The sequence below is a fragment of the Uloborus diversus genome, chromosome 1 (assembly GCF_026930045.1).
Source record: "Uloborus diversus isolate 005 chromosome 1, Udiv.v.3.1, whole genome shotgun sequence".
Taxonomy (NCBI): Eukaryota; Metazoa; Arthropoda; class Arachnida; order Araneae; family Uloboridae; genus Uloborus; species Uloborus diversus.
The window spans coordinates 68,354,661-68,381,702 of record NC_072731.1 but is presented as its reverse complement, the minus strand read 5'-3'; the positions used below and the strand labels follow the sequence as shown (position 1 = coordinate 68,381,702).

The 27,042-nt window shown below is 33.0% G+C and overlaps 1 protein-coding gene across 4 annotated transcripts in view; it reads right to left on the bottom strand.

Annotated features, from left to right (window-relative positions):
* LOC129230298 (rho-related BTB domain-containing protein 1-like) overlaps positions 1–27,042 on the bottom strand; it is a gene marked incomplete at its 3' end in the record, with an annotated part of 130,513 nt that overhangs the window by 44,568 nt on the left and 58,903 nt on the right. For all 4 annotated transcript variants that reach the window (XM_054864705.1, XM_054864715.1, XM_054864710.1 and 1 more), the window contains 1 exon segment: positions 8,989–9,220. In XM_054864705.1, the coding sequence (XP_054720680.1) occupies positions 8,989–9,168 (180 nt within the window).

Genomic DNA, 27,042 nt, shown 5'->3' with positions numbered 1-27,042 from the left:
GAATGCTCTTTTTTCTCTCTCTCAACTGCTACTCTAAATGAGTCGTCAAAATTGTGTCTCTTGATAGATGATTCACGAAAGATGACATTCATAAAGCGAACCAAAAAGAAAAGCGTATGTCTTTTCCAGTTCAGATACTGAACCGAAATGGATAACAGCATCGATTCGCACATGCGATTGGAGCAAGTGTGACGATCCGCCCCCCGAATGACGTCACAACACACACCAAGAATATCTTCGTTTACATTAGTGACGTAAACTTGAATCGTTGCTATGGGGATGAAACCAGAGAAAACCTTGCTGCTACTTTCAAAGCAATCTCGCTATTATTTTCCTGTCTCATTTGATCTATGTTGTGTTAAGAATCACTTTCTTTTTTCCTCTGAGTTCCAGTATCGCTAATTTAGACAAATACTGAGAGTACTTTGTTAAATTCGTTTGCAGAAATGTGTGACATTTTTATGCATACATTTGCACTTTATTCGCGAAATTTTAAACTTTAGCTTTCAATAGCGACATATTTGAATTTTAGGTACACGATTAAAGGATCAACTTTCAAAATATATATATATTTTTTTAGTTCTAAAAAATGATTTGTAGGTGTTGGTGGTTGTCCGATCACGTCCGTAACAAACACAAGTCCTTGCTTTTAAAATTCAATTTTTTTTAAAAAAATGAGAAAGTTGGTACTTTATATTGAGACACAATGTATCCTTGATTTTATATATGTTCCAATTAAGGGGAATTCCATGTGATGGAACAGGACATTTGAAGTAGTTTTGTCAGTAGATTTCGTTTCATAAATACAAAAAAAAAAAAAAAAAAAAAAAAAAAAAAAAAACACACACAGGCAAAAAATTTTTTTATGTTTGATAGCAATAGTAAGGTTTTTTCACAAGAGCTACGCAGAAAGGCATTTTATTGCATTCTTCAATTATTTTCTTGAAAATGGTTAACTTTTAATGCTCTACATAGTTCTTATGACAAATCGTTACTGCTACTATCAAAACTAAAATTTCTAGCTGGTTTATTTGTAGTTATGAAACAAAAAAATCTATCTACAAACCTACTTCAAATGGCCAGTTGCGTCACATGGAATGGCATCAAAGTCCCGAAATAAAGTGCAAGTGTACGCGCAAAAATTGTCACACCCCGACAAATGAATTGAGCAAATAATGGCACAAATGAACTAAGCAAATAATGGCACAAATGAACTAAGCAAATAATGGCACAAATGAACTAAGCAAAATGTCTTCCAAAATATATACAAATAAAACAATTTCCTGTTTCTTAAACATAACGCGATCACGAATTAAGAGTCTTGATCAAGTCAACTTTCTTGTAAAATACACTTTTCCTACATAAGACTATCGGCTCAACAAAAACAACGTGCACGTGAAAACGGAGAAATCAATTCGGCCCTAGTTTAACGTGAGATTCTAAGTAATTGGTGCGGTTTAAAAAATTTTCCTAAATTTCTGTCAGGAAAATAAATTTATCACGACTTCTATCGTGTTGACATGTATCTTTCAAGTAAAGTTGAAACAAATTGCATTGTAAAACAATGAAAAAACGTCGTTTTAAAAAAATATTTTTATTTTTAATTAATTTTCGATTTAATTATTTTACAATTTGCTGCATCTGTTAATACGAAATTATGTAAGCTTGTTAAAACACACACACACAAGATAAATCTTTCTCAAATTAATTGAACAAAAATTCTTGCTGTTAGTTCAATATGTAATGATTGTATTGGCTAAAATAGAGCCTTTATCTTATTTTTAAAAAATAATGAAAATTAAACTAATTTTTTGCATTAATTATCGTTTAGTCACGATTTTTAAAGGATAAACTCAAACAAAATGTTAAGTAAACGAATTTTATTTTAATTCGTAGATCCTATCAGAAATTTTGGTTTACAAAATTTCGATTGATATTTCCTCCTGATTTTTTTTTTTAAACCTGACTGGGCCCATCGTCAAATACTTTTCACCATTCCAAACAAAACTTTTTATTATGAATGCGATATCAATGTCGATGTTTCTACTTTCGTTGTATTCGGATCGATGTCTATTTAATGCCGATGTTTTATGTTCGATATTTTTCCACTGTCAAAATTTCATGTTTAAAAAACAAACTCATAATTATATAAAACTGCATTAATGATGAAAATTGCAGCATCAATCTTTCCATTTCATTTATAGTACAAACGACATTTATCTAATAGAAAAGAGTTTTCAAGTTCCCTAATCTATGCTTAAAATGTATTAAATCAAAGGTGATTTAATACATTTTAAGCATAGATTTAAAAATTACTTATTAATGAACAGATTCAATTTAAATGATTAGATTAAGCATTGGTTTAAGCATCGATTGAAATACTTAAGATTTTAATTTATTTTTAAATAAGTACCACATTGATAATGATTCATATTTCAAAGTGATATAAATAGTATATTAGCATCGATACCTCGATGTTTAAATTTCGAAAAACGCCGGAATGTCGAAGTCGTGGCCAGGGTGTCCCGATGGATGGGAGGTCACAGGAGATCACTATGACCTCCCAAAAATATCCTTGTTCGAGCAAATTTTGTCTGACGATTCGGCAAAATTATCTCTATTTTTGCAAAATTGGAGTTCCATTTGGCAAAATTATGATAATTCGGAGAAATTTGGAGCTCTATTTAGCAAACTTTGGAGTTCCATTTGGCGAATTGAGACATTCCGTCCACCCAAAAGTTTAAGTTCGGGGCGCCCTTGGTCGTAGCTCTACATCTTATCGCGTAATATTTTGAAGATTTTTTTTTTGAACATTACGTTGTGTAAATGACCGCATAAATATGATTTCGCTAAGGATAATACATTTTTTCGATAAAACCCCTGACTGCATTTCAGAAAGTAAAGCATCAATGAACATCATTACCTCTAAGTGTTTACAATTAGCGAATAATGTCGACAGGGCTTTTACTAACTGAAATAAAAGCAAAAATATTTTATATATAGCAATCTCTATCTAGAGCAAAACAGAAATGAATAAATAAATAAATAAACGGAAATAGAGAGAGAGGAGGGGGGGGGGGCGTAGTGCTCTGTTTCTTTTTTCCGTTTCTGGCAACTTTTCAGCTGAAGTGAAGTTTAACGGAATTCCACATTGCCAGAAAACTGAAAAAAGTTAGTCGAATTGGAAAGCGATCATAATTTCGTTTCATTTACGCTTTACGGGTTTTCTAGAAAGCAAAAAAAAAAAAAAAAAAGAAGGGTCATCTGACAGTATATTCTCGACATTAACCTATAATGATCAATGGTCGTAAGAACAAAACATTATGATAAACGTGATTTTGTTTTTATGATTTTTTTTCACTCCGTTAAATAATTTTAGTAGGTCTAATGGGTTTACATCATACTGCGCCAAACTGTTGTTGAACAAATGCTTACAATTATATGTTTAAGTTGAATTCTCATTAGACTAACTTATTGCCGATGTACTGAGATTGTAAAAATTAATTATTCATAGTTAAGTCAAACTTGAAATACTTTTACCTCCGAATAGATGCATAATATCAGTAACTATAGGTTTAAAGATAACCTAGAACAAACTGCTTTAGTTTTTAGTACACAGACGAATAGTCGTTTGCCTCTTTGAGGCACGGTTGCTATGTTTAAAGTACGACTTATTTTTTTTTTTTCTGCCAACTGACACTGTGGCTTTAACGACGGCTGAAAAAAAAATTAATAAATAAATATGAACAGAAAGAAAAAAAAATGCTGCCTCAAACGAACCCACCGTTTCTCTAAGGGTCAACTGCATAAAAACCTCTAATTTTTAAGGATTTCTTTATTAAATGCCACATCTTTCATGAGACTGACAAGTTTAGAAACGCATATATAACTGTAGAGGACATCCCAGGTAGCATCAACTCATCGGATTTTGCTCGGCCGATCATCGACTCCTCCTAAACTCATCGTGTAATGCACGCTGATATCGTTGCGATCAGAATCCGAGAACGGTTTTCGATGAGCTGTTTTTTATCGGAAAACTATATCCTTACGATCAAATTTAACGATGAAAATTTGCCGAGTTGCATTTCATCGGAAAAAGAGATCGTAACGATCAAATTTTCCGATGAAAATTTGCCTAGCTACATTTCATCGGAAAAAGAGATCGTAACGATCAAATTTTCCGATGAAAGTTTCCCTAGCTACATTTCATTGGAAAAAGAGATCGTTACGATCAAATTTTCCGATGAAAATTTGCCGAGCTGCATTTCATCGGAAAAAGAGATCGTAACGATCAAATTTTCCGATGAAAATTTGCCTAGCTACATTTCATCGGAAAAAGAGATCGTAACGATCAAATTTTCCGATGAAAATTTGCCGAGTTACATTTTATCTTAAAAAAAGTAGGTCGTTTAAATTTTCCGATAAAAGTTTTCCCAATCTAAAATTTTTGGAAATCTCCCAACTGTTAAAATAGGATAAGTTTTATTATTCGAATATCCGACTATTGATCAAACGTAAGGCTGTACGGATCAACATTCAGGGTTGAGAATCGGAGGAAAAATGACTGAGACTTTGACTCCGAATCCGACTCCTGGATTTTGGAAGGACTTACTCCGATTTGCTGCAAAATCAATTCAACTTTAACTCCACGATTCCAACCCCGATTACCTCACTGGAATTGCGAGCAAAATGAGACTCCGACTCTTGAATGATTTCTCTCTATCTCCAAAACAATTCCATTCTGTTCAATTTGACTCCCAAAATTACCGACTCCGACTCGGTTTGCGAGCAAAATGATCGACTCCGACTCTTCACAAGCTGGTGCCACAAGTATATTCACTGAATAAAATTCTCACTTTCCGTTCAGAAATCTGTCATGGCCTTGCCCCCCCCCCCCCCGATAGATGGCGCCACAAATGATTTTCCATTTAATACATTATTTTCCTCCGTGGAGAGAGCATTGCTTGTCTAGTGGTTAGCGTATGAATATCGTATTCCAGAGGTCTAGGGTTCGATTCCCGGCTAAAGCGACTTAGATTGAGCTCATGAATCACGTTCATCAAAAGTTGTTAAATTAGAAATTAACTAAACAAGTTATTAAAAGAAATTAAAGTATATTAAATAATTGTCCCAAATGACGTCATCCGAAAATACCCCTTCTGAAAGTTTTAAAGTTAAAGATGGCGAAGTGTCACGTGATCATCCAAGATGGCGGAACCATCTTCCCACTGTTAATTTTTTTTCCTCCTGCTTGTCCCTATATCGCGGTTGTTATTACTTCTCATCGTATTTTCATCCTAAATTCATCGCCTCGGAACAGCACTGCTGGTATATTGGTCCAAATCTCATCGTATTTTCATCCAAAATTCACCGCCTCGGAAAAACACTGCTCGTATATTGCTCCAAATCTCATCGGTATAGGAGCAAAATTCATCGGATACCGATGATCGGATTCTACTATTGCCGATGAGACATATTGGAGCAATTTCCGATGAAAACTCATCGGAATCCGATCATCGACCGATCAAAGTTTGATCGGATTTCGATGAACGGCCGATGATCGGCCGATGAGTTGATGCTACTCGGGATTTTGTTCGTTTCTCGGGCATTAATTCCGACGTCCATTATTTAATTTGCCATTTGCAGACTGTGAAGTTTCTGTAAAATTTGTGTAAAATACCATTGCAGATCGATGTGTCTGAGATGTTATTGATTCATTAATGTGCCATAGTCTTGGTTAAAGGTTCCCAAACAATTTTATGTGTCAAGGGAGGAGTAAAATGAATCCCTTTCCCCGGGTGGCAACAACTCCCTATTTCAGAGGTTTTGTCTATTAAAACTAGATCAGACCCCGAAGTGGTTTTTTGAGGGGAAAAAGTAGGAAATAAGGAATCAAAAATTTAAAAAGTAGGAAAAGTAGGAAAAAAATCACTTAAAAAAGTAGGAAAAAATAGGAAGAGATAGGACTACACACACATTAAGGTGACTGACAAACATTAGGATGAAAAATAAAGTGGTGGAAACAAAGATATTAATTACAAAAATACGAAAATAAAATCTAAACAAAGAAACACCTTTCACCAATACAGTAATAAAATTTTTAAGTGTGGAAGAATAAAATGCAATATAGCAATCGCAAAAAAAAAAAAAATAATAATAATAATAAAACTCCTATTTTGGTTCAATAAAACCATTTTTGTTAAAGATTTGTTTTGTCAAAAACGAAAACATTCCTTCGAGAGCATCCATTTATCATTTAAAAATACTATCACTTTCAGCTCCTGTTATCATAAACTATGATACAAAAGCAAAGCAAATATTAAATTAGTTTTAGTTAAAAATAATCAGCAGCTGACATGCATTCTTGCATAAACAGAGGCAGATGTTTGAATTTGAAAAAAAAAATAATTTGAATTTTGACACCTTGAATTCAAATTATACTTTTCGCAATCACGAGTGTGTTTGTGTGTGGGGTATGTGTGTTTGTGTGTGGGAGTATGTGTGTGGGGGGTATTGTATGTGTGTGTAGGCATGTGTGTTTGTGTCTGTGTGTGGGGGGGGGGGGGTATGTGTATGTGTGTAGGCATATGTTTGTGTCTGTGTGCAGGCATGAATGTGTAGTTGTGTATATGTGTTTGTGTGTGTATGTGTGTGTAGGTGTATGTGTGTGTATGTGTTTAGGTGTGTGTGTGTGTATGTGTTTGGGTGTTTGTGTATGTTTGTGTGTAGTTGTGTATGTATGCGCGTGTGTGTAGGACATGGATGCAACCTGGAGAGGGCTTTCACTATAGGAGCAGCATCGTGAGGAGCCGGTCGACGGGTGATGGTGCGGAGGGTGGCGGTGGGAAAATAAAATGATAGCACGCCAAAAACAGTCAAGTGAAAGCAATAAGCAATCGTGATTGCTCAAAAAAAAAAAAAAAGGAAAACGACTGAAAAAGCAGAACTAAAATAAAATGTGTTCTTAAATATGGGACATAAAATTTATAATAAAATAATTAAACTAAATAAATAATGAAATAAGTCAATTAAATAGTTTGTACTATGTTATGTATTTTTAGCATTCAACATACATTTTTGTTTCAGGCACGTCATTTATGGGGTCAATTTCTCCCCTCCCTGGCTTTGGAAAATTAATGCTTGTGCGGTTTTTGTTTGCAGATAAAATTTGCATTCAGTATACATCCTTCGCTAGCCACCTCCGGCGGGGGGTGGGGGGGAGATCAAAGTAATGAGTCAGTTCTAATTTTAATCAAGCAATAAAAACGTATATTGTTTTAATGGTTTGATGATTTTTACCTCCTTCTTGTTCCAGAATTTTTGTCACGAAAATAAAAGGAAACATCCATGCATGGTAAACATAACATTTTTATCAAAGACAGAGATCAGTTACTAACGTTTCTCTGTGCAAAAAAGGGAAGGCATGTAGTTTATCTCAATCCTCACCATACAACAAAAATATTCATTCGGAAATTGTTCTCGAAATTGAGAGTGAGGGGGGAGCACCTGACATCAAATGCCTGCATATATCTCTTTCTCCCCCCCCTTTCATCAGACGCACTAAGTAAAATAACTTACAGTAGATACGCCGCATCGGTATAATTGCCGCACCCCGAAAAGAGTAAGAGTCTGCCAAAAAAATTTCAAATGCTCAGAAATGTCGCATTGCCATAAACACAGCACATAAAAATGATGTGCAACTTCTCGATATTGATGATATATCAGAGTAGAAAATACCCATTAAAAAGAAAAAAAAATACATATTAGTTAGTAGCTCTATCTCCAAGCTTTTAAAAATATGAAGAAATAAAAACAAAATATTGCATTTAAATTGATTTCCGATTTTTCTCCAAAAATCAGGGACGTTTTGCCCACCCAGGTTTTGCTACGTTTTTTTTTTGCAAATACACTCTTTGCAAGGAAAGAAAATGAAATTTTATAATCATGTTTACGATTTAGAATGAACAATAATCATACTTATGTACGAAAAAAGTTTCCGCGATTATTTTTGAAGTAGTCAGTTTTTGCGAATTTCTGTTATCTGTCGCTTTTATGTTGTATAAAATATGTATAGTGAACAAGTTTTTCATTTTTTGCTTCCTTATGTTCCTTTTAAGGTTTTACATTGCCTTTTTGTTTAAATTGAGATCCATTTCACTTGTAATCAAACAAAAAATTGGCGAATAGGAAATTCGGTTTTTCCCGCATTTTTTGAACAGTCGGCAGTTTACTTTACTTAAAGCTTCTAATTGATGGGTAAATAATATATGATTGCATCAGAATGGGCATGTATCTATTTTTTTTAGTTTCGTTAATACAGTAGGACTGAAGTCAGGGCGATAAAAAGAAAAACGCCGCAACGGCAAAAAAAAAAAAAAGTCACTTACGAAAATTTAACTTTTAAACACACAAACGCAGCGGCGTTCCTTCCAGAAATTACTGTAGTCATTCAATGAAAAGCTAAGGATCCGTTTGTTCCTTTTACTTTTCAAAATCAAAACACGCAGAAAATTATTGGTGCGGCATTGTAAAAATAAGAATCAATGCACAATTAGAAGTGATATACTAAAGAAAGAAAAAGTAGGAAAAAAAAGGAAAAAGTAGGAAAATAAGGAGAGAGCTCTAAAAAGTAGGAAAAACTAGGAAAAATAGGAACTCTTCGGGGTCTGCTAGATATAAAATGTTAAGGAATGATTGCATTGGCGGCAGTTTCAAGTTTTTGCCTTGGTTCGGGAAAACCGTTGATCCAGCACTGCATGGGGTTAAGATAAATACAGTAAAGTTGACCATCCTTGTAAGTTGGCCTCCTGTCAAAGTTGACCGCTTTTGTCAGGTTCATAATTAGACCTTTATCATATAAAGCAACCTCTATAAGTTGACCACTTGTCTGTTGACCACTAAAGTACTGCACCGCAAGTGGTCAACAACTTACATGGGTGGGTTTCACTGTATAATCTTAATGTTTTAAGAGAGCAGAGAGAGGCTCACCTCCTTGTAGATGCGATACTGGTCGATAGCCCAGACGGTTGGTATGTGCGTGGTGAGCAGTTGACTGAGAGTGAGTCTAGCGTTGCAGGCCCGAGCACAGATGAGGCGCGTCTTGCCGACCGCCGTGTCCCCCACCACCACGCATTTGACGTGCTCTTGATGCGGCTGCTCATTATCCATGCTCCTGACATTCCATGTCCTGCTGCTCCCCTCACTTCACCTCATCCGATGTCTACAAGAAAGAAATACACCAATAAGAATTACCATCAAGAATCATAAAGGCTCTTAAAATCAGATGACTCATCTGGAAAACCTGTATTCCAAATGGTCACAGATAATTGCTATAAAGGTTTTCATCCTTACAATTTATTGGCCTCTTTTTTTACCTTCTTTTGTGTAAAAGTGAAAAGTGAGAGAGAGAAACGCAAAGGAAAGAAAGTTAAACGTAGAGGAAAATACATAAATACAAAAAATAAACAAGGAAATAAAATTAATTTAGAAAATCTTTAAAAACAAAAAAAATAAAAAATTAATAAATAAATAAATAAAGCAGACTTTGAAATGGGAGAAATGTGTATATCCCAGTCGGTCTCCCCCCCCCCCGTTCCTACGCACACCTATACTTTTTGAAAGTCTAATCAAAGTACAGGTACAGTTTTATGGCAGAACACATCATACTCATGTTTCTTTGTTTTATTTAAACAATTTTTTGTTCAATTTCGACCAGCTCATAAGAACATCAGGACTAAGATATTCGAGGCAATTAAAATCCTACTTAAATCTAACATACATTGTAAGCAGGACACCACTTTATTAGAAAGAAGGTACTATTACTCGCTTTAAAAACAAATTCTGCAGTGCAAACCTAATCTGTAGTTCTTTTTACATCGAGGTTGTATCTGTTAGTGCACCCTCGATTTATTTCGAAAATATTTCTCCGTACATTATACTTACGGTAAAATCTTTGAAAGAATCAGAAATTAAACCAAATGCACTCTAAGACATCGATGACAAAATCAGACATCTTCATATTGACATAAGATGGAGAATGCTTTTATCAATACCATTCAGTCGCAATAATTTAATTCAGTAATGCATTTTATCGAACATATTTCTTTCTGCAACATCTATTTTTCGCTTACGTTCTCTTCAACTATTTCCAATTAAGAGATTTGAGGAACTTGGCAATCTTCAAGTGACATTATATTTAATGAAAAAATTTACAACATGTGTCACGAAAAGCAACTCGTTTAAGCAACAAAGTGATTATCTTTAAAAAATAATAATAATAAACTTGTAAACCTGCATCATTCAAAAGTTTTATACACCAATGGAAAAACTAAAATTAATCATACTCATCAGTTTAAAAAACGAAAAATTAAAATTAATCCGAGTTATCCCGAATTATTTGTACTTCTTACTGCGGTGATGAAAATATGTGTATTCTGCAGTCTATATCAATCTAGAAGTCGTTATCAGCAAATTTAAAAAAAAGTTAGATAAGACGATCTTGAAACATTTAAGCGAACTCTAGGTTTTTCAAAGCAAAAAACCAAACTTTGGAGACCTGAAAGGGTTTAGATGAAAAACAGCATATTGGGATATTTCAAATATTTTAAGATTTATTGCTTTCAATTTCTTTGAAAGTCGCTGAATCGATTGCTCGTAATCCCAACATTGAAATGAAATTTAAAAGATAGTAAAGCTCTTTTCTAAATATTTTTTTTTAAACCAGTCTTCAAACTATTCTTTAGGATGTATTATAAAGCACGTATAGCCTAACACATAAAAAAGAATGTCAAAAAGAAATAGAAATAGACAATTACTATATATAACTGTAACAATTAGGGACAAACTAAATCAAATAAACATTACGGCACTTTTTATTTTATTTTTTAGAAAAGTCCATACACTTATTTGATATCATCTATACACTCGATTTAGTGGCTCTGTTACGGTACATTACTCGTCGCTCTTGTAGCACTGTTTGATTTGTCTGAAGAAACGATAACTACAATTGTGAAAAATTTCTCTCTCACTTAAAAATAAGTAAAAATTTGCAGTCTGAGACATATGTATCAAAAACTTTTTGTTTCTACTTTATACGTTCTAAAACTTTTCGTAATAAATGTCGGAAGTTGATTTAACACACGCAGTACAGGAACATTTCATTTTCAGCTTTGTTCTAGTTCCACCTTTTTAAATATTTGCTGTTTTGTTTATTTACTTCGAAGTAAAATTAAATTAATAAATAACACTCAAAGAGTAAAAATAAATATAAATGAAATAATAAAAAACAGTTTGAAGTTTTAGCATTTTAAATTCAAATTATGTTTTTCGCAATCACGGAAGTGTCTGTGTATGTAGGCGTGTGTGTAGGCGTTCGTGTGTGTGTATGAGTATCCGACAGTGTGTAGGCATTCATATGTGTAGGCATGTGTGTAATTATGCGCGCGTGTATGTGTAGGATAAAGACGCAACCTAGAGACGGTTTTCGCTAGAGGAGCAGCATCGGAAGGGGGCGGTCGACGGTGGTGCTGCAGAGGAAGGCGGAGGGAAAAATAAAGCCTAGGAACGTCATTCAAAGGTCAAATGAAAACAATAAGCAATTCATGATTGCTCAAAAAATGATTTATCTATTAATTTAGTCAGATCAAATGCTTTGAAATCAAACAGTATTAATACCATACCTGCTGTTTTTGAAAGAATACAAGCAGTAAATTTTATTTCAAAAAACAAGAAAAAAAATAGATTTTTACATTAAAAACAGGAGAAAATCATTAAGAGTTTACATTGAAAATGTTTTGAGATAAGCTTTTTAAATTAGATTTTATTCGCTTTTGCATTTAACCTCACGATATTTGAAAACTCACAATCAAAATGTTTGCAGAATTCCCTTTAAACATTTTCCGATTTAAGATTTTAATTAAAATGAACACAAATTGTGCTTGCTATCCTTTTCTGACAAAGCTCAATAATAATCAAAAACGGAAAAGGAAAAAATTCAATTCCGAACACAAATGCAAAAAAATTGCATTCTTACATAAGAAATATGAAAAAGGAAAGTAAAAAGTTTTTAATGAATAGAATAATTTTAAAAAAGGATTTTAAGCTGACCATGGAGAACAATATATTTGTACTGTCTGATCACGGATTGCATGGAAAGGTAAACATCCGGTTAACAGGCGGAAATGGATGCATCTATTAATTTTTAGGGATGTCATCTTTTGCAGATCTATGTTAGCCTCTAAATTAAGTCTCATTCAAATGAACCAAACACGCGCATCAAATTTTTACTTTCCCCCTCCCCCCCCCCCTCATTCATATATGCTCGTTTTAATTGGACGTTTGCCAATTCCATACTATCCGTGGATTACCGAAACGATAGTTGGTGTTTTTGGATAAATTTTTAAAATAAAGGAAAGAGAAATCTCTGATTTGGGAATTTTTGGGCGTGCTTTGTAACAATTTTTTTTTTTTTTTTTTTTGAACCAAGTTTTAAAAAGTGGAAGAAACTCATACCAAAGAGAAAAACCGGGGAGACAGTCTAAATAAGCGGGAGGCTCTTGCGGTTTAACAGTCGATTCGGCAGGTATATACAGTTGACTTGCGCTACAATGCGATTCGACTTTTGTGAAAAGGCTATAACGCGAGTTTTTCATGAATAATTAATTTTAGAGCTAACGCTAATTCCTCGCCCACAACACGAAAATTTTCGATTGAATAATTTCGAAAGAAAGCAGAATAATAATTCATCCCTCTCTCTTGTTCTTCCTCTTTCTCTTGCGAGTTTCCTGACGTGCATGCGGTGTCAGATGAAGATCGTTAGCAATCTGATCACGCAGCATAAATCATTATCATCCTCATACTTTAAGTTATAAATAAAAATATCGTATCTACTGCACAGTACCATTATACTGCTGCATTTTATTATAACTACATGCGGTACGTACAGTAGTTTTATTTTGTATTGAATAATACAAATTTAAAAAAAAAACCAGTAAACATTTACTTAATGTAAGAAATGGTAATACAGGGTGGCAACAGGAACTGCGAAAAAAAGTTCCCTGACTTTTCCCTGATTAAGTTCACCAAATTTCCCTGATTTACGTTACCAATGATAACGGTTTACTTTCATTGCTCTACTTGAAATCCATTGTATGTTTGTATAAAATGCAGTATTTTAAACGTTTTAAGTTGTGTAAAGTTGTTGAACTAAAGATATATTTTAAAAAGATGCTACTTTCTTAATAAAATAGTTAAGAAAATATATCAAGTCAATTTCTTTTTTTTTTTGGGGGGGGGGGGGACCCTACAAAACAATATATTAAATTTTTCTATATGGAAAGATTATAGAAAATTAAAAAAAAAAAACTTTGTTTCCAGAAACCACTTAGCATAAGAATTTTAAGAAACTATTAAAATTACTCTTAAAAACATATGTGTATTTATGATAGAACTAAAAAGTAATTAAAATTATTTTGAACTAAGTTTCAAACCAAATAATAATTGTTGCAAGAATAACAAGTAATAGTGAAAGAATAGAAGTAATGTAGTTATTCTTATATAATTAATTGACATATTTATGCAAAACAGATGAAACCATTTGACATCCATTCATAGGGAGCTTTAATAAAAGCTATCTAATCAAGAGCATAGATTTTAATGAATGAATACAGCATTTTAACAATAAAAAAATAAAGATATTTATTTTTTTATTGTTAAAATGCTGTATTATTTTTTTATTGTTAAAATGCTGTATTAAGTACACAAGTTAACTCTATTTCAAATGATTTCAGTATGTAACGAAAAAAAAATCTTAGATTGCTTTTGTAACAAACAACTTTGAAATGCAAGAAAAAAAAAGCAAATAATTAATTTCAAAATATATAAAAGAAGAATACAACTTGGTTATAAAATTAAAGAATCACTTAAGTCTGAAGAAAAGAAAACCTTTATAATCTGCGGTGACAACAAATAGTATAACGGCAAAAAAACAAAGTTTTTTTTATTGAAAGTTCAATTTTAGCAATTATTACTTAAGGAGTAATAACTTTTAAGCTTTTATAGTATTAATTCAAAAACCAAAGATTTCTTTTTGAAATCGCAATTACAGTACGCTAATTACTTCGAGACAATGGAATAAAGGCGAAGGAGTTAAGGCATTAATGAAGGCTTCCTCTTTGCCTGTATGGTTGTTTATTTTACGTAGCAATGAAAGCGTAAAAGGAAATTTCAAGCTAGGTAAAATAAACAACCTAACAGACACAGAAGCAATCTTAAGAAGTTCATCCTGTGGTTAATAAGTAAGATTCAATACTTTGACGTTGAGGAAAAAAGATCCACAAATATGCGGCACTGTAAAATCGTACCTCATTAATTTTACTTTTTTTTTTTTTTTTTGAACAGATAATTGGCGGAAAATGCGTAGGGAATTAGAGTACTTAATTTCGTAAAGCAAAAAAAAAAAATCCTTCATAAAATTAATTTTTCCTGATTTTTTGTTATTTTTTCAAAATTCCCTGATATTTCCCTGACTTTTCCCTGATTAATAAAGTTTCCTGACTTTTCCCTGATCTGTCGCCATCCTGTAATATTTAGTTCTAAAATTGTTTAAAACAGTTTGAAAGGTGTTTAAAAATGCCTAAAATAACTGGGTACGTTTACAAAAAATTCGTATGCATAACCTTTTCCACAATGCGAAATTTCGACTTATACGAAGGCTCTCGGAACGCATTCCTCGCGTAAGTCGAGACTCGACTGTAATACACATAAAATGATTGCACGTTAGGAGAACTTACATTTGTAAATAGTCCATTTTTCCACCAATAGCAACGTACACAAACACATGCAAAACAGTTTTAAAGCTGCAGAACTGAAGTTTGCAGAAAAAAAAAAAAAAAAAAGAAAGAGTCAAAGTCTCAATCAATAGTGTTAACTCAAGTGAAACGTTTCTCATCTCTTTGATCTAATCTAATTATGATTAAATTCTAATAATTAAATCTAATGATTAAATCTAAAATTCGCAATTGTTACCATTTACCATATGATGACGTCGATAATTAGTATATTAACATGAATGTCTACGACAATTATTGTAACAAAAGCAAACAAAGTGATTCAGAAATACAATCACAGAGGGTTCACAAGTTATATCAGATTCCCACGAAACCCATCGTGACAGCAGCAAACAGGTTAATTGTATAAACTTTTTGCTCATGTTATTGATACCACACAAATTATTTCCATTACAGGAATGATTCGTTGATGAAGAAACTTAATTTAATAAATTTTTGCTGGTAATGTGAGATGATAAACGCATTTTGTCCAGGTCGCAATGGGAGAGAAACTAACACAAATCATAATAAGAAATAAGAGCGTGAGAAATTTCTCTAAAACCAAAGAAACTAATTGAGACAAATGCATTTAATAGCTTTTTGATAGTCAAAACAGCTTTCCTCTATTGCTGTTTTCATTATCAGAAAGCTATCTTACTAATATTATATATGCGAAAGTTTGTCTGTATGGATGTATGGATGGATGTTTGTTACTCTTTCACGCAAAAACTACTGAACGGATTTTGATGAAACTTTACAATAATATAGCTTATGCATCAGAATAACACCTAGGGTAGTTTTCGTCCCGTTATGGGGGGTAAAACCCCCTTAGGGGGGCAATAAAACACAATTTTTGTATAAATTCTCTAATATTGGGATGAAAAAATACTTGCACATATTTACATTATATGTCCATCGAAAGCTCTGATTTTTCTGCTGAAGATGGCACCTGTTCGAAATTTCTAAGTAGAATAAAAAACGAGTTATAAGCTTTTTAGATCCATGTTCGAAGGCTTTCCTCAACTCAATACAATATTTAGTGTATCATCTCAACTCCCTGTCGATAGCGACAATTGTTGTATTGTTGACTTTCTTTGCTTTTCGTGATTGTTCAAGGCTTTTCTCAAGTCAAATCTTGAAGTAAGATTTTTGCACAAGATTGGCAAATAATACATGATTTGGCTGATGATTTTCCATTTAAACGGAACTTTAATGTAATTAATGTTTTTTATTATTATTTATGCTGATTGAACACTTACTCATTATCCAAACAACCAGCAGATCGCCAAAATTTTTGCAGAAAGATTTCCGTAGCTATGCATTTGGCAGTTTTTTCAACGTTGCTGTTTTTGAAGCCGAAGACTACGTCATAATGTTTCTCAGCTTTCACCATGTAAACAAAATATCGCCAATCAAAGAATTTTCAAAAGACTTTTTTTACCGTGTTAAATAATCCAGCAACTAAATTAGGCAAATCCATAAACAGCACAAAAACTTCCATTAATTTTCCTTTTTGCACAATTTCAAACAATCACCAAATTTTACTACTTATTTTGGTAACATTTCGGATGAAACTGTTTAGCGCCATTTTATGGTGACCAAAAATATCTCAGCATCTGGCGACTATATATCTGTAACGAAAATTAATATCATATCGTTTTACAAAGTAAGAAAAGAATGAGGGAGCATCATCGAAGGTACCCCCGAAACGACTTTCGCAAATTCGGTAAAATCGCACCAAGAGCCACAATGATTGAAATTTCTCGAAATAACTAAAGCAAGTATAAGGGGATTACGAGCGCAGCAACTTTTTTTTTTAATCACTTCGTACTTCATTAGCCATACAGAGAAGGTTTTAGACTCCATGTTAAAAAAAAAGTATCAACAGATTAATCTTTTTAAACATGAGAAGATTAATTTCATGTTTTTTAAATTTGTATATGCTTAAATATAGTACTTTCGTTTCTAAATCAATACTACTTTGTTCTTTACACTTATTGCTATTTTACAATAGTTTTATGGGTCTAAGGAAGAAACTCGATTTTTAATCACGTCAAAAAGATGTGTTTTAAATTCTTTCACTTAAAACAGAAAACAAAAGCAAGTAACGATTTTTTCTAATAATTATTACTGACCCAGGCAACGCCGGGTATTTTTGCTAGTTACAAATAATTCACCAATATGAAAAGAAAAATATTTCGCAACAATAAATTCGGTTTACCCTACTTTTCGCCGACATTTAAATTTGCGCCTCCGTTAAATATATCAAATGGTAAAGTTGAAACTGAAAAACAGGAGAAGGAAAATTAGTGTCGGCGAAAAGTAGGGGCCACCCATACATTCTAAACACTATAAATAACGTGCTTATTTCTATAAAAAATGTCTGAAAATTGGCATACCAGATCTATATTATCACAGAAAAGTAACATTTCTACCGTGTAATTTTATTCAATAATTAAAATTACCAAAGGAACTGCACTTGGAATTTCTCTTTTTCTCCTATTCAAAAAGTTTCTCTCACCAGTATCGAAAATAATAAATTATGCTACTAATGTTTCAAACTTTTCAAGAATAAGAAATAGTACAGCATAAATCGAATTGGCACAACACACGCCACATATGGACCAGAAAATCAATTTACTTTTTGAAAATGGTCCAAATGACTCTCAATATACAGATGCACAATTCTTGGCAGAATTGACTCAACCATTCTCAGCGATACGTATACTTTCATGCAGCAATATCTATCCTGTCGAGTAATCTTTATAATCCTCATATATTTGACGCAACAATGTGGCACAATACCTAAGATTGCTTTTATTTTAGTTTAGAGAAAGTAAAAGTATCAATATCGAAAATTGATGTAACGAAGTTGCCATTTTGCACCATCAAAGTTTTTGAAGAGTAAAACTTTATTACTTCACATGTGTCATGCATTATTTTAAGCAAGAGGGCGTACAAAACTAAGGAGTTAATGGATTTATTTGTTAAAACGTGCAAAATATCGCAATAGCTTTTTTTCTTCCTCATGAATGAAAGTGTTATGCATTAAGTATTTAAATAAAAGGTAAACGGTTGCTGCCACAAAGCTGAGTTCCACATATGAGTTAGTTAGAAGCAGAGGGATGTAAGTGGACTTAATAAAGTTTGGAGTAAAACGCGTTTGCAGTTCAGACCATAGGTAGGCTTTCATTGAATTTTTTTTCTTCTAAATCATGCTGTATGGCAGCACCTATCAGGGCTACTAGTACCATCTCTTGCCCCAAAACAGAGGAGAGGTTCCCCTACCATTTGTACCAATTATCTTCTTTTTTTTTTCGAGCAATCACGATTGCTAATTGTTCTCTATTGACTGTTTTGAATTCCTATGATTTTATTTTCCCACCAGCACCCTCTGCCAGCACCACCGCTGCGTCGACCGGCCTCACGATGCTGCTCCTCTTGCGAAAACCGTCTCCAGGTTGCGTCCATATCCTACACACACACGCATATACACACACGCCTACACACACATACACGCACGCATGCCTGCACATAGACACAAACACATATGCCTACATATACACACGAACGCCTACAGACGTGCGCGCGTACACACAAAGCACTGCATACACAACACGCACACACATGCATACATACACACATAAACACGCACCCACACACATGCGCCTACACAAACACACACGCGCATTCATACACACACACGCTCGTGATTGCGAAAAACATAATTTGAATTCAAGATGCCAAAAATTCAAATTAATCTACATATATACATGTATTATATATATATATATATATATATATATATATATATATATATATATATATATATATATATATATATATATATATATATAAATAATATATATATATATATATATATATATATATATATATATATATATATATATATATATATATATATATATATATATATATATATATATATATAAATAATATATATTATATATATATATATAAATAATATATATATATAATATATATATATATATAAATAATATATATATATAATATATATATATAATATATATATATATATATAAATAATATATATATATAATATATATATATATATATATATATATATATATATATTTTTTTTTTTTTTTTTTTTTTTTGCCACATACAATCCTTTGCATCTCAGCTGCTTCATATAATATTTTCGATAGGTAGAGAGGTTGATTTGATGATGAAATAAAAGTCAGATAAAAAAAAATAAACCTTCGTAGAGGTTTAAGCGATTATCGTCGCATTACGCAAGCGAAAAGAGAGTGCGTTTTAGAAGAATCGTTTGTATTCCGCAAGATTTGCAAGTGTAAAAATAGTACATTATATTTTTAGCAGGAATATAACATGAGTAAAGACTAATTATGGCCATCCAAACAGTAATTGGCAGGTTTGTCTTGTATTGTCAACATCAAGTTTGTAACCGATATTCCCGGAACACGATTGGTGGATTCTCAAAACAGCATCTTTCAAAAACATCCCCACCACATTTTTTTTCCAAACATAAGTTTTTATCTACAGTGTAAGTTATTACTTTAATACTTAGTAATATTTTTCTTTACATTTAAGTTTTTGAAGGGTTCCTTTCTTTTAATATTTTTTAACAAATCACAGTTACATAACATACTTATTCTTTAACTTTTTTTTTTCTATCATATATGGGAATATTCTTGCCATTTACTAAGCTACTTAAAATCTTTTCGAACTAGTGAGCCCAAGTAAAAATAGTAGTAAGTAAATCGGCATATCTTTATGTATAAATGGCTACTTTTCTGTGTATGTCCGGGGTAATCTTCAAAACTACTGGACCGATTTTAACCATTTTTTCACCATAGATAGCTACATCACCAGGGAGCAACTTAGGCTATAATTTATTACTAAAAAACTTAGTTTAAAAACGTTATGATGGAAAACAGTAAATGTCATGTAATTTCCTCATTAAATGATCAAATATAAAACCAATTGTTACGAAAATTTTGAATCAAGGCCTCTCTGGAGTAAGCATGAGTTTAAAGTCGTTTAAACATTTGGAAACTCTAGATTTTGCACACGTAGGAAAACATAGTAGAGTTTTTTTTTCTTTTTTTTTGTGTGTGTACTATTTAATTAAAAAAAGCGCACGGTTTTTTTAGTGATCTTTGTTTTTGTTGGTTCATATTTTGGAAATTCTTCAAATTTTTATGCTTTAATTCGTGCTTTTGTTTCTAAATGAATACTCGTTCAATCTTTATTTATACTTATTGCTATTTTACTTTTGTGGGTAAGGAAGAAGCTCGATTTTTAATCACGTCAAAGCGGTGTGTTTTGAGTTCTTTCAGTTAAAACAGAAAACGAAAGAAGGTAGCGATTGTTTCTCACAATTACTACTGACCCAGGCAACGTCAGGACTTTTTGCTAGTATGATCACAATTGAGTTTTGGGTCACTCTTACACAAAATTATGGTTTAAAATTGATGATAAATCATTAGCTAAATTTCGTAAACGATAACGTGCCACTAGTTGTTGTAAATAAAATATACAACAACTAGTGGCACCAGCACGGCTTTGCCCGTAGTAGAAAATTAAAAGGTCATTTGGTTCGCCTGTATATTAACAAATAATGGATGATGAATTTCTTGCCAATTTGCTATGTTAAATGGCTTGCCCATGGTAAGGCTCCACGTTATGATGATTTCGTAATTTACTATTCCACGTTGTGATAATATGCTCAGATAAATTTTCTTAAAATTAATATATAAAAATAACAAAATATAATTCTCGAAAAATCGCTTCGAGGTGCACACCCCCATGCTACACACTTACTTTGTGCCAAATTTTATGAAAATCGGCCGAACGTTCTATGCGTTATGCGTGTCACAGAGATCCTGACGGGCAGAGATCCGGATAGAGAGATTTTCAGCTTTATTATTAACTAGTGGTACCCGCACGGCTTTGCCCGTAATAGAAAATTTAAAAGGTCTTTTGATTCGTCTGTATATTTACAAACAATGTATGGTGAATTTTCTCGCCAATTGGCTTGTACCCATGTTACGGTTCCACGTAATGATAATTTCGTAATTTACTCGTCCATCTTATGAGAATTTTGTTCTTAAAAGTGGAATAGAAAAAGAACCACACCGAATTTCCGAAAAATCGCTTCGAGGTGTACACCCCCATGCTACAAACCAACTTTGTGCCAAATTTCATGAAAATTTGTCGAACGGTCTAGGCGCTATGCGCGTCACAGAGATCCTGACAGACAGTAGTAAAGATAAAGAAGACTAGTGGTACCCGCACGAATTTGCCCGTAGTTGAAAATTAAAAGGTCATTTGGTTCGCCTGTATATTTACAAATAATTGATGACGAATTTCTCGCCTATTGGCTACGTTCATTCGCTCTCCCATTCCACGTCATGATAATTTAGTAATTTACTCGTCCATCTTATGATAATTTTGCTCTGGAAAATGTTCTTAAAATTGAAATAGAAAAAGAAAAAAAAATCGAATTTTCGAAAAATCGCTTCGAGGTGCACACCCCATGCTACAAACTAACTTTGTGCCAAATTTCATGAAAATCGGCCGAACGGTCTAGGCGCTATGCGCGTCACAGAGATCCAGACATCCAGACAGAGAGATTTTGAGCTTTATTATTAGTATAAGGTAAAAGATAAGATAAAATACTTCTATTCATTTTATTTATTTATTCCTTTTTACTTTCTTCTATATCTAATACATAGAAGAAATTCGTGCAAATTTTCGAATTTTGACAGATTCGAACGTTTTGAGGTGTGCTTAGTCCATTTCGGTCATTTTTGGAAAATGTGTGTATGTGTGTGTCCGTATGTGTGTGACCAGTTTTTTGTGGCAGCTCTACAGCAAAAACTACCGCATGAAATCGAATGAAATTTGGTACACATATGTGTCCCTATGTGAACTTGTGCCCATTAGTTTTTTGGCGCGAACTTTTCCAAGGGGGTGGAGCAATGGGGCGTTACTTGAGTTATGCGTGCCTGCTATTCTCCAAGAAGTAACTGGCGGAATCAAACAAAATTTGGTTCCTATGTTACCTCTAACAGGTACAGGTGCTAATTCAATTTTGGTGTCAATAGCTCAAACGGGAGTTGAGCTATAGAACTTTTTTGTCGTCAATTGTGACTGCTGTATCTCAAGAAATAATGAACGGAATCAGAAAAATTTTTTTCGACAGGTAGCCCTTAGAGGATATAAGAGCTGATTCTATTTTGGCGTCAATAGTTGAAAAGGGGGTGGCGCAATCGAACATCTTTTTTTTTTTTTCATTGTGAGTGCCATATCTCAAGAAGCAATGCTACGCTCTGGATGAAATTTGGAATAAATGTGAATCCACATGAAAACAGGCGTTGGTTCAATATTAGCATCAATCGCTCTATGGTAGGCTGATTTTTTTTTTCTTTTTGTGAATAAAAATAGCTTTATAAAAGCAACAATAAGAAAGATAAATCGTAATAGACTGTCGTCTGCGTATTTCACATGATTTTTACTTTCTTCTATATCTAATATATAGAAAAAAAGTATTGGATTCGTGCAAATTTTCGAATTTCGAATTTTGACGGATTCGAACGTTTTGAGGTGTGCTGAGTCCATTTCGACTATTTTTGGAAAATGTCTGTCTGTCTGTGTGTGTGTGTGTATGTATGTGTATCACGTCTGTGTGTGACCAGTTTTTTGTGGCCGCTCTACAGCAAAAACTACCGCATAAAATCGAACGAAATTTGGTATACATATGTGCCCCTATGTGAACTTGTGCCCATTGGTTTTTGGCACGACTCCAAGGGGGGTGGAGCAATGGGACGTTTTTTGAGTTTTGCGTGATTGCTATTCCTCGGGAAGTAACGGGCGGAATCAGATAAAATTTGGTCCATATGTTGTCCCTAACAGGTACAGATCCTGATTCAATTTTGGTGTCAATAGCTCAAACGGGGGTTGAGCTATAGAACGTTTTTTGCCGTCAATTGTGACTGCTGTATCTCAATAAATAATGAACGTAATCAAACAAAAATTTATCGACAAGTAGCCCTTAGAGGGTCTAAGAAATGATTCTATTTTGGTGTCAACAGCTAAAAAGGGGGGTGGCGCAATCGAACGTTCTTTTTTTTCCATTGTGAGTGCCCTATCTCAAGAAGTAATGCTACGTTCTAGATGAAATTTGGAATAAATATGAATCCATATGTAAACAGGCGTTGGTTTAATTTTGGCGCCAATCGCTCCATGGGGGGCTGATTTTTTTTTCATTTGTGCGAATAAAAATAGCTTTTTAATTGCAACAATAAGAAAGATAAATCGTAACAGACTGTCGTCTGCGTTCAGCTCGTGCTTTTAATTGCATGGAAATGATCCGAAACATAGACTAATAATAAGTATAGACCGAGCTATGGCAACCCTTTTGCTGCTCATAAACCAAACCATGTGACTAGTGGATATCCTAGCAACAGCGGGCGTTGATCGTAGCAGACGATCAAAATAAAATAAATAAAAATTGATGGAACACGGAAGAATGATCTTTTATGAAGTCCGATTTGTAAATTTGTTATTCTAAGTTGTAAATATTTTGTTAATATAGTGAGTTTTTCGTTAAGAAAGTATTGTGCATTTTCTTTAGTCAATTTCAATAACTCTCTAAGCAATTAAATATTCAAGCGCCCAAAAAGAATCGGCAAACGGTAAGATTTTTACCTACAATTTCAATTTAAGATACCGATTAGTACATTTTTGCGTTAACGCAAAACGTTTACGCCAACGCTGACGTAGTAGTTCCAAATGAAATAAAAGTTACTGAAAACTGTGACCAAAAACTATTCGCAACTCCAACGAACTATAGGGGGCACTGAAGTCACTGTCTAATGGCGGAATTGAAAACTAAAACCAACGCACATGGTAACGAAGAAAATGCTAAAAGTGTTGTGATTTTTGTTCGTACGTATGATTGTTTCGCTTTATTCTTTTTAAATTAATTTTCAAAGTCTTGTGGATATTCTGGCCCACGTAGAAAGAAATGAGAATTCAAGAAGCATTACTAAACGTCAAACATTAATGCAAAGTACGTAGTTCATAGTTCTAAGCAGCCATTTTCACGATGTTGAATTCGATATTTATCAATTCTTGATAAAACTAAATAATAATTGCGGCCTGACAAGAATAACAATTAATGCTAGAAAATTTAATATGACATTACAAATTATTACCAAAAGAAGATGATACTTCTTTGCTTTGCTTTGGCTAGCACTTGTTTTCCATTTGTAGCTGAGTTATTTCTCTTGAATTCCCGAATCGGTTAATTTAAAAATTTTCTGTTTCGATTTTTCTAATTTCTGAGTTACGATTTAATTGTGTCATGTTATGCAAATCATCAACAAAATTCTCACGGATATATGGTGGTAGTTTTCTTTTCAGTTGATTGACCATTATTTCCTTTCACTTATCGAATTCTGTAATCTTACTACCATTTTATTCCACTCATGATAAAAATTAAAAATGGTTTAACTAAAAACGCGAAATCTCGCCAAGGCTACTTTGCTCGCACAATACCAAAACTATATAACCCTAAACAAATTTGGCGATACCTTTCAGCTGAGAATAAAAGGAATAAAGTAAATTCTTTCTCGGTTATTCATTTTGTTCTACGATAATATATTCAAGAAAATATTTTGCATACTGTCCATTCCAACTAAATGCTGCTGTAAAATATGGTAAGTTTAATTAATTTAAGATTAAAAAAAACCCCATATTCTTACGAATTCATACAAAACAATAAATTTTTTTACCTTGTATAACGTTATCCAAGTTTGTTAATCCAGTATTTTCCCTTTTACCAATTATTAAGGAAATAATGAAAACTAACATTATTTTGAGAAGCTCGAGAATACTACCAAGTGACGAATTAATTTCTGTAGCTGAAAGCAAACTAAGACACATCGATTGCGTTAATAAATACTCAGAACAAACTGCCTGTGTTTACGTCAACAGACACACGTGGAACGTTTCATTTGCAGTTTTGTAAATCACCGCAAGGTAGCGTATTCGAGCGCTGGAGTTCCGAATTACTAGTGTTAAAACAATGCATAACTAAAAAAAAAAAACTGTTCAATCTCTGCACTTGGATATTTTTTTTTTTTTTTTAATGAAAACACATCGTCTTAAAATACATGTCGAGTGTCAAACTATAGATGATACTGCCATCTAGCAACCATGCTGCCAAAGTCTTCGCCAAGCCCTTCCATTAGTCACGTGATACATCTATGAACCAGTTTTCTTCATCAGCAAGAATGAAAAAGCTCGGTCTACTCTTATTATTAGTCTATGATCCGAAATATTATCTCAATGATTTAAAATTTTTAACTGTTGCCATCTTGTGTCTGTTAACAGATAAATGTTTGTAATTATTTTAAGCAAGGCTTTTAAAATGATTTTCAATTTTCATTCTTTGCTTTGCTTTTGAGATAAATCAGGAATTGGGATGGTCATCAAGTTTTAGCATGTGTAATTTTGTTTTCGTTGGGAATATTGCTTCCTCGTTAAGCATGGGGAGGGATGAGAATTATAAGAAAGATATAGAAATAAAATTCGTAATAGCCACAACATACCAGTTAATTGTTGGAAAATGACCAGAAAATCCCGATGATTTAAACTTTTTAACTGTTGCCATCTTGTGTTTGTTGACAAATAATTGTTTGTAATTATTTTAAACAAGGCTTTAAAAATAATTTTCAATTTTCATTCTTCGCTTTGCTTTTGAGATAAATCGGGAATTGGTATGTCAAGTTTTGTCGTGTGCACACGTCAAGTTTTGGCGCGTGTAATTTTGTTTTTGTTGGGAATATGGCTTCCTCGTCAAGCATGGGGAGGGATCAGACTTATAAGAAAGATATAGAAGAAAGTTTCGTGATGGCCACAACATACTAGTTATATTTTGTGTGTGTTCAGACGAAGCTTTTTAAAGCAATTTGCCAGTAATCTTTTTTTTTTTATTTTTAATTTTAATTTTGTTCAAATCGGTAAGTTGTAATTTGATTATATGTTGCATGAAAAATGAGTGTTCTTTTAATATTGTGCACTTTTTTTTTTTTTTTTTTTTTTTTTTGAGGTATCATCTGAACATAATTGAATTCAGCTAGCATGGCCATTTTTTGTTTTTAGAATGCCCCTAACTTTGATAATGTAAGCATAACTGATCATCCAGTGATTTCTAGTTTATTTTAATATACATAAATTACTGTTGAAAGTAAACGATGTTTTCACTGACGCAAAAGTGCAATTTCTTAATTCTAATACGGTGAGAATAGCCTTTTCCATGAACTAGCAATACAACATCACACTTTAACAACAATTCAAATTTTAAAAAAATCCCTTAACTATCCCCATAACTAGTTATTTACCTTACTTTAAAAGCATAAAAACTCAAGAGAAAAATTCAGATCAATTTACTAGAAATTTTATAAATAAGTTATTAATCATACTATAAATAAATAACCAATAGAAACCAACTTGAAGATAAATAAATTGCTGGACCGTTCCCAAATACTTAGTTTCTTTCTTTCTTTCGTTTTTTCCCCCTAGGTCACTGCTTGTTTGGGACATTTTTAAAACGGTGAGCAGTAATGGTTCAGCGTTTGTGAACGCTGTGGTGTGGTTCAGTATGAAAAGAAAAAAAAGTTTACAAGTTGTATAATATTTGATAGAGAGAGAGAGAAATATAACACAACGAACATTGAATGGGGGTGGAGTCTTCAGTCAAAATTGTTACTTAGAGTCGGTAAAACTGCTAGAATAAGCAAAAAAAAAAAAAAAAAAAACATGGGGCAAGAAAATACTTTTATTTTCCCATCATTTAACTTTTAATTAATTTTTTTTAATGTCAGGTTTCTAAAACAAAATGTGTGAGGTCACAAGTGAAGACAGCCATCTTGAATCGGAGCGTGTGGTTGTCTTTTCTAGCAAGTTATCGCCTTGTGGGGATTTTTCACTGCAATCATTTATAAGCGGAACGAGAATTGTGAGTTAAATAAAATATTTATTTTACGAAGTTTGGCAATGCCCTGTAACTTTGTTCTGATAACCCTAGCGACTCGTTTATTTATGACATCAGCAGCGAAAATGAATACAGCGACTAAACGTTTTTCAAGAGAGAAAAAAAGTCGAAATTAAGAAAAAAAAAGGGGGGGGGTGAAGTCACCCC